Source organism: Temnothorax americanus, unplaced genomic scaffold, assembly GCF_048541705.1.
Source record: "Temnothorax americanus isolate GAGA-0224 unplaced genomic scaffold, ASM4854170v1 Scaffold36, whole genome shotgun sequence".
Classification (NCBI taxonomy): Eukaryota; Metazoa; Arthropoda; class Insecta; order Hymenoptera; family Formicidae; genus Temnothorax; species Temnothorax americanus.
In genome coordinates, this window is record NW_027509505.1 from 741,152 (window position 1) to 752,996 (window position 11,845).

The 11,845-nt window shown below is 42.0% G+C and overlaps 2 protein-coding genes across 8 annotated transcripts in view; one reads left to right on the plus strand and one right to left on the minus strand.

Moving 5' to 3' along the window:
- Nucleotides 1–514: 514 nt before the first annotated feature.
- LOC143901792 (steroid receptor RNA activator 1) lies at nucleotides 515–2,135 on the plus strand. Of its 3 annotated transcripts, none has more exons than XM_077414357.1 (4): nucleotides 515–634; nucleotides 762–874; nucleotides 948–1,511; nucleotides 1,628–2,135. In XM_077414357.1, exons 3-4 carry the CDS (start codon nucleotides 977–979, stop codon nucleotides 1,819–1,821), a joined length of 729 nt encoding a protein of 242 aa, XP_077270483.1. In that variant the 5' UTR covers nucleotides 515–634; nucleotides 762–874; nucleotides 948–976; the 3' UTR covers nucleotides 1,822–2,135. The 3 variants fall into 3 exon arrangements, with proteins under 3 accessions (XP_077270483.1, XP_077270485.1, XP_077270484.1); XM_077414359.1 differs by having other exon boundaries at nucleotides 762–870; XM_077414358.1 differs by having other exon boundaries at nucleotides 521–634; nucleotides 711–874.
- Nucleotides 2,136–4,895: 2,760 nt separating this feature from the next.
- The window catches only part of Tet (tet methylcytosine dioxygenase-like), a 51,605-nt gene continuing 44,655 nt past the window's right edge, over nucleotides 4,896–11,845 (minus strand). For 4 of the 5 annotated variants that reach the window (XM_077414309.1, XM_077414306.1, XM_077414307.1 and 1 more), the window contains 3 exons: nucleotides 11,582–11,809; nucleotides 11,261–11,415; nucleotides 4,896–11,122 (listed from right to left, as the gene is read on the minus strand). In XM_077414309.1, the coding sequence (XP_077270435.1) occupies nucleotides 8,494–11,122; nucleotides 11,261–11,415; nucleotides 11,582–11,809 (3,012 nt within the window). In that variant the 3' untranslated portion in view covers nucleotides 4,896–8,493. The remainder of the gene's footprint in view (nucleotides 11,123–11,260; nucleotides 11,416–11,581; nucleotides 11,810–11,845) is intronic. The other variant, XM_077414310.1, reaches the window with a different exon arrangement.

The window sequence follows — 11,845 nt, forward strand, 5'->3', positions numbered from 1 at the left end:
TTATTTATATTGTCGAGTAACAGCTGATCCGCTGAATCAAAAGCGATTATTAAAATTAATACAATTAAAAATAATTAAATTAAATTAATTAAAATTAATTATTAAATATATTATTTAGATTCTGTGTGTGTGTGTGTGTGTGTGTGTGTGTGTGTGTGTGTGTGTGTGTGTGTGTGTGTGTGTGTGTGTGTGTGTGTGTGTGTGTGTGTGTGTGTGTGTCATATATAATATAAATACTATTTAATATAATAGAATTATTAATTACTAGAATATATAGAAATAATAATTTTCAAAAAGTATTACATTAAATAAAATTAATACAAAATTGATAATGCTTACATTATTAAATATAATACTTAATACTAAAATTTTAATAAATTATTAAAAAATGACAATAATATATATATATATTAAATATTTTCAAAAAAAAAATATATATATATATATATATCGGGTTGTTCGAACGTGATCGCGAATGCGGACAACGAAACGTGATATTCGTCCATATTATCGGAAACAGCTGGAGACACGTGCGACGTGACGTTTCGCCGTGGCCGTGACGCCTGACGCCGCGCCGTGTCATGTGTCATGTCATAGCATAACGCGCGCGATGAAGGCAGGGAGAAATACTAAAGTAAGTATCGAACAACTTCTGCGGACGCGTGTTTTATTTGTTAACGCTAGCGCACGATTTATCGTATTGTTTAAAGTATAAGGACTTGCCAATCTTGCCATCGGTGAAGGGAGTCATGTATTTACAGTCGCTGCCAGTGTTCAGTAGAACCTCGAAGCTCGCTGACGGGTTGGTGAACGAAGAGAGAATCTCGAAACGATCGACACCGGAAAATCCACGTATAACGCTGTTTTCCTATAGGTATGTATTATATATTACGGGTGAAGCTCTGATTCACACGCGAGATCGTTGACTTTGCGTTTTCTTTCGCCAGACGTCGAACCTAACCTATAAGCGCAGGGAATGGAGCAGATTTCCGCCTCGTCCACGCTGGACGACGTGGTTTCCAGCCAAAGGTTGTTACCGTCTACTCAGGATCCCGGATGGAACGATCCACCGGAGTGGGCGCTGTCGTCGCAGCATAATTCGTCCGGGACGTCCACCCGAAGGCTCCCGAATAAGCGAGTGGCATTCCCGCTATCCTCGGAAACATCCTCTCCGGAGAAAGCTGACGTTCCGCCTCCTTCCTCGAACATGCCTCCCATTTTACAGTCTACTGGAGTGCCTACAATAACCACGGCTCCCCATAAACCTCTTCTGGCTCCTACCGATAAAGACTGTGCGACAAAGACGAAGGGACCGGAGAAGGACGACAATTTTGATAAAGATCAAGCTCTGACGGAAATCTTGGCCAGTTTAGAATCTGTGATGACGGAGCGAAAGATGGAAGAGAGCAAGGTGAAGGAAATGCGAAAACGGTTAGATACTATGAAATCTAATTGGATTGAAAATAAACTGAACGATACAATACAGAGAAATATCTTGAATATATCGAAAGGTAAAATCCCCTAATATGTTAATGTATACGATCATAATAAATTATGTTAACATGTTATGACCATGATAAATATATTAACTGTATATATTTGTAACAGCTATACATATAATTTTCAGCACTCCTAAGAAAAGATGTCAAGGAGGCCGACAAGATCCACATCGCTCTTATGACGCAACACGCAAATGTTTGCCGTACATGGATGCCAGCCATCAGACATGTAATTTTCGAATTGAAAAAGGAATGTGAGAAACCCGATGTCCCGCAAACAGAGCAATCGCCTCTGTTATTCGTCGATTCGAAGAAAAACTGAATTTATTGCTCGTAAATATAAGAACTAAAGTAATCTGAAAAAGCTCGCAAATATAAGAAAAAAATAACGTTTATTCATTTATTCATTGCTTTTTGACATATTTATACGCGACCGCACGTGATATTTTTATAACGATCGAGTGCATCGAACAACACGATATTGTGTATAACGATCGATCGCAGTTCATTGCGGGAAAAATTAAATTAAGTACGTGAATAAAGATGAAAGCAGGTGTATTCATAAAAGTTTTTTGTATTTTCCATTTCTCTCTTATGTATATTCACAAAGGACAATTACATCTGTCTTACCACATATCTTTGTCTAAATGTATTCTTACACCGATAATAGTCATCGATAGCTAAAATCATTTATTTTATTACTTATACATATCATATACTCACTACCGTATCTCTAAGCATACTTCAATCTTAAGTGGACACATCCATGCATCCTGTGAACGAAATTTTATTATTAAACTTGAAACGCCCCCGCGTTTATTTCTCGCATCTTTTTTACCCCCGTGAAATGAGTCTTTTATACCATTGCTTTCGCTGTCTTCTACATTCATCGTTCCGAGAACTTGTGCCGCGATTAACGCGGACAAAGGTGCTTTACACGTTATATGGCTCTTAGAAAACTTACACTTATAACTTACGACCGCCTCTCTTTAATCGTCAATATATTAAATTTTCTTTCATTCTTCGCGTAAATAAATATTCATAAATACATTTAGGGGAGCGACGTGCGTGAAAGCTCTCTCGGCTATATCTTTTACTTTTTCTCTTTCATTCTCTCTCTTTCTCTCTCATTCTCACTCTCATTCTCACTGTCATTCTCACTGTCACTCGCTCTCGGGAAGAACGTGTCTCGCCAATCTCGTCGAGAAGCTGCGAATCCGCCGAGAGATAATCACGTTCTCGCGCGTCCCCGCCCGAATTTCGATTTAAAATTTCTTCATGGCTTTTTATCCAAAAATATATATACACATATACGGTCGGTGCATACGTAACGCTAACGTCCTCAGAGCGTGCACGTCATCGCGGCTTCAGGCCGCGAGCTGACCACCGACAAACCGGTTTAACAAACCCCGGGCTTCGTGGACCACCGGACCCTTTCTGATTCTCAAATGCTGCTTTCGCTTTTTTTTTTTTCGTTTTGGCGATATTCATGATCGAAGGAAAAAAAAGTATCCGACGGGTTAATGTTAATCGGTGTTGGTGGCACGCGGCCTTGAACATAACGGATGGTGCTACCTCTCGCGTCCCACTTCGCCGATCTGCGTTCGCACGATTGGGGAGAAAAAACGGATACCCGCGGGTATACCGCCGGTTCTCCGTCGATCCATCAACGACGACGGGATTAAGGCGCGTAAAATCGGATTTCGCGGGACATATACATCGACTTTTGTCTGCTTGCGTTTCGCTTTGTCTTGTGTTTTTTTTCCTTTTGCTTCATTATTGTTACACATCCATACGCATGCTACGAACTATTTAAAAAATTTGCTCTCGCACTTCTCCCTCTCGTTCGTTCTTCCTCACTCGCTACGTTCGTTCTCTCTCTCTCTCTTTTTTCTTTTTTCAGGATTTTCTCGCTGGTTTTTTCGTACAAAACAAAATGGCATCTTTTTGGCATTGGAAGAAAAAATACACTCTTCAACATTTATCTTTTTCTTAATCTGCCCGATCGTAAACCCCCCCGCCCTCCTCTTTTAATTAATCACTCTGCTGAACAGATTTCGGATTTCTTTTTCTTCCTTATACAGGGATCCATGCAACGACTCGTCGAGACAAAGAACCGCGCGAAAATCTCGTCTATACCGATTTATTAATTTTATTCAGACATTCTATCTGGGAGAGAACATTCGGTGTTTTATAACAGATTTATGGCGCCCGCAAATAAGAAATTGTCGTCGACCACCGGCGTCGTTGCGTGTCAACCCTGTATTTCGGACAGTTCGTTATTTTTCGCTCTCCGTGAACATCGATTATTGTTATTACAAACTCGCCTAGTCGCCTCACTTAATCATTTAATACTATTTTGGCATCGTCGAACCGATATAAATTTCCGAGTTTTCGCCCTATAAAAAGTTTCTTTTTTCTTTTTTCTTTTAGCAAGAATAACGATCCTCGGTGTGCTTATAGACGGTTGGAAGTATCGTACAATGGTGTCTTGGGGCGCATTACGTGGCTAATTGTAAATATACAATTTTTCGGAAGTCAATGTGGAATTTTGATTTCCCTTCGTGGTCGCGCCGCGCTAAGCGCGCACCGGGCGTCGCGGGAACTCGCGGGTTCATCGTCGTCCCCCCTCGAAGACGCGTCGATCGATCCACGGATCGAATCGCATCACCGTGGATTCGATCTTCACGAGGGAGAGACTGAAAGAACGATAATAATTTTTTCTCCGAAAAATAAATTTTGAGAGAGCGGAACGATGCCCCCCCGGAGTTCCGCGACGCCCGCTGGACCCGAAAGTCGTCGCCAGAGACGCTTCATTATATTGTATTGTCACTTCTGCGGAATACGAGGAGGAGGATAACAGCGTCCTGCTATATACTTGTTAAGAAAAACAAAAAGAGAAAAACGAGAAGCCATGCAGGGGGGCCCGATGCTATTCTACATTGTACTCTCGTTACCGTCCTCGCTACCCTTATCTAGAAAATGGATCGGTGTATGCGTGCGTAAGCGAAAGGAACGAGTGTCCACGCGACTGAAATTATCCCATCTCGTTGTGGAAATTATCCCTACGAGTTTTCTAAAGAGAAGCAAGCGGTGGCGAACTCAGAGAGAACAGAGAGATACGCGTGTCTTTCCTTTTCATTCGTTTTCCTTCTCGGGAGGGGGATTGAATTCGATAAAAGACGGAATTATCTCGCGATTATCTCTCTCCCGTATATCTGGGCAAGAGGGGGGAACCCCGATTTTCCTCAACGAACGTTTACTCGACCGAGAATTGCCCCCTTTCGTTCTTCCGTCGAGCGGACTTTATCATGAAGCTGCACGAAGCGTTCGAGAGACGACAGAGCGATGAAACAAAGAGGAAAATTTAAAAAAAAGAGACACTCGATTGACTGGTTTTTGTTTTGTTTTTTTTTTTAATCCCCGCCGATTGAAATTTGTGAGGCCGTTCCGAGCGATACGAGCGAAAATCGACGTGGCGTATTGGAATTCTTCCGTGTTAATAGGAAAACGTCGATCGACCCGGGAAGTCGGGCAATCTCAACCGAGAGTCAAGCCGCCAGCTTGCCGAAAATAGAAAAAAAACCCGCGCGGTACATACAACACCACGTTCTCAAACTTAATTAATAAATATATAATATACATTAAATTAGATTATATTACTAGTTATTACTGTTGCCGATATTATTATTATTATTATCACTATTACTATTACATGCGATAACTAATGAATGATTATATATTAATGATTCCTATAATACTCCAGTAGGCGAGGGTTGGTCGCGTCTTGCTTCTTTCTTTTTTCATTCCACCGACATGACGGGCGCTAATGCAAAAGGAAAGGTAGGACTCGACTCGGTGAACGCGAGCCAAAAATCAAAAGCCCGCCCTCGTATTCACTCCTCGTTACGAGCTAAATATATAAATTTTGCGCCTTAAAAATCGTGCTACGCTTATTTAAGGAGTCGCCGACGAACGTCGTCGAGCGAGAAAAAAATAAATAAATAAGTTTTAAAGACCTTCTCGGCTACTAATCCTGCTGAAGGTTCGAGCTCGCCTCTCCCTGTGGCCAGACCTCCGCGACAGGGTACTTTACTTACGTAACAACTTTGTGGTCGCTGAACGCGGACGATGGATCACGCGGAAGCGAAAGCTGCTCCCTTGGGCAGTGGGAAGTTTTACCGACCTACTTATCAACCCTCAGCACATTCCAGGATTAATATCCCTTGCGCTCAGCTAGCCCAATGCCATGCGAAGAAAACACTCTTTTAGACCGCCTCCAAGCAGTGGCACTCCAGGCTCTCAATAACAACGAGTCCCAGTCTCCTTGGGAGAAACCCAAGCCTCCGAGCTCCGGATGACAATGTCGCGAGAGTATGGAAAGCGTGGAGATGGAAGAACACGGAAGGCGTGATACCCTGGCCAAGACATTATTCGCCGGATCGATCAATGGCGATATGGAATGTACACTGACAATTTAACGCGCGTGAGCGTAATGGGACTAGGGAGAACGGAGAATGCATCACTAATCCTCGTCCGAACTTCAGATCGAAAACAAAAGCCTGGATATGCCACCAATCTATCAAATCGAGATCCTTCAAGAGGCTGTCCACACGATGACGATAAGCGTCTGATCCATCGAAAAGCCAGCCAGCACACTGCCAGAGACAGTATCGGGATTGGTCCTGAATTTGAAAGCTCGTCAGCAGGACCCTGTTGCCGGGCCTTGTGCCGCTCGCAACAGGCTTAGACTAAAAGACGATTAATATGTACAAATAAAGTCGAGGACAATAGAGAAGGTAATGATAAAATTACAGATCGAATCTGTTCGTTTCTGCCGATTCAATATCGATATAATGATTGCTTCGAATCTCGGAAAACCGATACGAATTCCTTTTCTGACATATCGAACTGATTGACTCTCTCGATTAATTTTCTTTCGTCTCGATGAGATGTCAGAGACGCAAACGTTATCATCCGTTATATTAAAAAATGATTAATTTCTTATATAAACTGTATGAAAAATTAATTCGCGCAACCGCCATCCTCTAGTACATTTATTGAATTTCATTAAATAATGCCGAATTTTGCAAACGACAAGCTAGCATAAAGTCGCGCTACCAACTAATTGTCGGTTCGAGTAAAAGAGATCAAACGAGGTGGAATAAACGGTAAGGGAAGAACGTCAAAGATTGACGATGAAGACAACACCTGGCGTATCCAGCATATACCGCCGACCATTAGATACACCCCTACCTACGTCACGTGATTGTTAGATAAATGCTTTGTACTCAGCCGACCCGAAGGGCGCATGGTTAGTATTATATCGCATGCCACTTGAATTAATCGTACTTAGTACTTAGCTATGAGTACAAACACGTAAATAAATACGAGAATAAGAAGCGAAATGTACAAAGGCTAGAAATCAGAGATATTACATTACATATCATTTAATTAATTTAAAGATTTGAGATCATTGTGTCGTGTGTCGTCGTCTGGATTTTTAGGATTGTGCTTGGACCTTTGCGAAAAATCGTTTAATTAACGAATATAAAAGGCGCTCTCGAACTATCGGCCCTTTCTTTCGACTTCGATAGATTCGGAAAGAAATCTGATCTTTGTCTGAATCTGAAAGCGTTAAAACGTTACGAGATATCACAATATTATATATCTTATATTATACAAATATGTATATATATGTATATGTATACATACATATGTATATATATATATATATATGTATGTATGTATATAATATCAGGCCTGGTCAACTTCGAGCTCGAGAGACACTTCTCCCTTTCTATCCATGGAGAGTGGGGGAAAGGAGTTCTTCCGCTCTTCCATAGATCAAGTTAATTATGCTTGCTCAACTTCATCCAGCGGAGGAACCCCTTTCCGGAGCTCCGGATCTCAAAGTTAACCAAGCCTGCATTATATATACATATATCGTATATATTATATATGTTATATATATTATTATATTTTAATAATACATAATATATATTATATTATTATAATACAGGCCATATTACAAATGATATCTTGTTCAAAGCTTCCTCTTTTATCATATTTAATTTAGACAAAAAGATATACTTAGAAATATTTTTTCGTCGTATAGGAAATACGATGTTCACGTACACTCTACCGGCAGGAATGCCTGGACATAATACATATACGTATACATGTACATATATGTCATATACATATCAAAATGTCCAGGCATTCCTGCCGGTTAGTGTACGTAAAAGCATGGTTGTTCAGCTTTTTTTGCTTTTTTTTTTTTAATGAAGTCTCAGAAAGATGCGATAATTCGGAGATCATGTCGTGCAAGTTTCCTTGGGTGTCTTAAAGTGCGTATACGTTCAATGTGTGCTTTTATGTGTATGTATGATATCGCGTGATTCATCATCTAGACTTCGACTAGCTAGTAAGATTACAATTCTACCAACACGAAACCGTTATACATAGCGATATTACTTAAAGTGTACAGGGTCAGAATACGAAAATCTTCGTATCAAAGTCTTCGCAAGGCGCAGCTTTCATCGGAGCTTTCCTGATACATCAATAGCCTCGATCATTTACCATTGTCTTGATTTTGCAGCCTCTGGCTCGATTACGAGAGTCTCTTTCGAGTTCAACTCAGTAAAAAGTCAGTATAAAACGCGAGCCCCGACAAAGGGTGATGCAGTCACACCCGGCGAGGCTTTCTACAAGCACGTTTTTGTCGCTATGTTTAAATCTTGCGTAAAACTCGAAATAGAAAAATGGCAGTGCAAAGTGTGTGTTTCTCGTTTTCGGAATAACTAACTATAACGATAATAACAATATAAAGCCTCTCATGGTAAAGTCGCCGCCTTGTCGTTTCGTCCTCGATCGCGATTCTTCTTCAGAATCTTGTCTCTCGAATCTTCTAATCGATTCGATTTTTGGCGATGGCATATGTCGGTACAAGCTTCGGTCATCGACGATCAAAGCTGTACCGTCCGATTTCGACTCATCCAATCGCACCGCCTTCTTGATACGGTCCAGTTATCATACATGGATGCATCGGGAAGAGCGTTGTCCAAGTCATCGTGGTGTAAGTAGGGGATCTCATCATGAACTGTGAACTGGGAACATTTGGAATGTGCGAAAGTGATGGAAGTGGCGTTGTTTTTTCGTTCATCGTACTGCCGGGGCTTGTCGCGGTGGTTGGAGTCGATGGACTGGTCGTCGACACGGACGTACCGCTGGTTGATGTTGTGATACCCAATTTTCGCAGTCGCATCTTTTCCTCCCATTCGTCCCAACCATGCTTCGGTCTGTTTAAATTGCGATGTTGATAAAATACCAAGCTAATCCTGGTCGGATTGAGCCGATTGGGTTTTTTCAGTGCGGTGGTGGCATGCATCTCGTGCTTCGCGCACTCGAAGAGTACGCTACCGTGGCTCAGGGCGATCGCGACACCTCCCATCTGCGGATCCTTGAAGCATTCCTCGTTCTCGGAGTAATCCGTTATTTCGCCGAGAGGCTCCGCTTTCGGAGGAGGCTCTGGTAGGACCGGGAAATAAGGTGGTGGTCCGTAAATATCCCACCGCGGCGTGTCCCACCTCGTCCAGCCGGAATTCAAGCCTTGATACGCTGGGTTCAAGCCCTGATACGGATATTGAGACGAGTGAAAGCAACCTTCGCGCTTCGGTTGCTGGTAGAATTGCTCCGGAGCTTGGTATGATTGTTGATGATGGTTATAGTTGTAACCTTCCCATGAGTTCGCATAAGGTTTCTCGAATACCGGATAGGTCGGGTATCCGTATTGAGGAAAGGCATGGTGACTCAAACCGGACATAGTGTGAAAATCCTGTTTTATTTCTTCGGTCCATGCGAGACCATTTGGATTGGAATTGGATACTTCTTGCTTGTTATCATAAAATCCTTCTCGTAATTTATCCTCTGTGCAACTGTCTTTCAATTGATTGGATATACAACCGTTTTGGACCGTGTTGTTATTAGGAGCATCCGCAAAAATAGGCTTAGAGTCTGGAGGTTTTAAAAATGTTCTGGCTAAAGGATTTGGATATGCACTGGGCTCCGTAGATGAGTTCTGATTGGATATCGTTCGCGAGGGTGGTCTTCCTCTTGGCACTCGAAACGGCGACGGTTCAGGACACGTTTCCCAGGGAGCAGCTTTGGTTTGGTCCGGTCTTGCTAGTTTACCGATCCAGATTTTCTTGTCGCCCATCTGATCGAATTGCTGTGGACTTTTAACTTGATTAGGACACCACAAATTCGCCGTATTCCAATTCTGCGGGCAAGAAACGTGATCGGGAGACGGGGATGAAGAATGATTGCCTACGAAGGACTTCAATTCCGATTGTCTTTGCGCATGATAAATGAATTTTCGCTGGTCATTCGACGAACATTGCGCGTCATTTCGTTGTTCTGGCAAATGCAACGAATTATGTCCCAAAACATCCGAGTTCGGAGTTTCTATAGATTTATAATTACTATTGTCCACGTAAGAGAATACATTTGACGTGTTACCATCGCAATATTGATTATGGTAGTTAGAATTTACGGACGCTTGCATCGGTTTGGATGAAGAGAGATGCTGCATTCTATTTGCAAACGTTTGTTCAACTTGTGGCCTCAGCAGTGGCGATTTCGCAGGGTTTTCAGCATCTGTGTAATTTTGTGTCATGATATTCGAATATCTCTGTGGAATAAAATCTCCCGTATATTTAGAAGATGACAGCTTTAATTGATTGGCAACGCAATCTTGTCCCATGTTGCGTACATGAATTGGCGACTGATTCATCTTGGGTGGAATATTTCGATGCGTGGTCTCCATGCTGAGCGATGGATTGAGGGAGCCGATCTTTGAGGAAGAACAGTCGATTTGCCCGTTGACAGAAGCGGCATACATTCCAGCAGCCATTTGATGATCGTAATTATTTTCCATGTTTGAATGTTCCGGTCCTTTCAACGGAATCATTTTTGGATCCTGAGGCGTCATGGTACAGCCTCTGGGTGATGCATTATAAGACCCTTCTCCCGAAATGCTTACGTGCGAACGAGGTGAAACGAGATGATTTCTGGGTGAACTCCCGTAACATCCTCTGGCTGAATCCACTGTAGAATTAGGTAAATTCCTTGACCCTGGTCTATGCTCTTCTTGAGAAACGGTACTCCTGGGTCTAATATCATCCAAACTGGTACTGTCTGGGTCCACTTTGATGTCCCTCTCTAAACCACCAAACGAAGTATATTCTCCCCATGGATTCAGCCAATTACTTTTACGCTGTTCAAGCCAGCCATTTCGGTTCCATTGTTGCTCACCTTGATATGCTCCCCATCCTTGATACATTGATACAGGGCTATCTAAGACCGTGGATGATACCTGAGAGCTCTGCAACTGCGCGTCAATTCCTTCGAACATGGGCGTCATCTCCAGTGTTAATTGTGATTGTAGCTTAGAAGAATCTGCGTGTCCCGGCGAACGTCCAGAATCAACCATTTTTTCCGCCATAATTTTGACTGTATCCTTCTTGCCAGACTGAACATCTGGCTCGTCTTCTTTCCTTTTCTTACCGTGACGTCTGCATGGTTGAAGAGGTACCGATCTAACTCGAACCTCGCACGGATATCTGAACGGAAAATAAAAAGTATATATTTTATGTATATATGTGTGCCGAATTTTTCGCGTCTACACTTACAGCAATCGGCGATTGCATGATGTAATAATTTTTCTATAGATTATTTTCGAATATTTAAAAGGTACTAACTTGGATAAAAATTCAAGAGCACCGGAATGAATCTTCTTCTCCTGACCTTCCTTTGAACCGAATTCGTCTGTGTCGTCCATTATGTAAAGAGGTAGCACGTGTAACTGTTCGTCTTCGGGTTTCGATAATGTTCGATGTTTTGTCAGGGTAACTACCTGAAAAAAAAAAAAACGTAACAATGCTGATGTTATAAGCTAAAAATATTGTAATATTTATAAAATGATAAATCTTATTTTTGTTTAGACATTGTGAGAGGGAACAACGATTTGTATCATAATGTTATATCGCGAATTAACGTGTCGAATTACGGAATTCACGTACCACGGTGCATCCGTTATTCATGTTGTGTAGATCCCGATGAGCGTGTGCGCAGAAATCAATGCAAGCCGTAACACCGGAAAAGGGTCGACCTGGTTTAAATCCTAAACGACACTCGCTCGCTTCCCGCTCGAATTGTGTTTGATTATTAAAAGCCTCTGGTGCAAGACTAAGGTACAAAGGTGATAAAAGCGTCGCTAGAACATGCATTCTCTCTTCGACTTCTTGTTCCTGCAAAACAAGTTCTTTCGTTATTCATTATTCTGT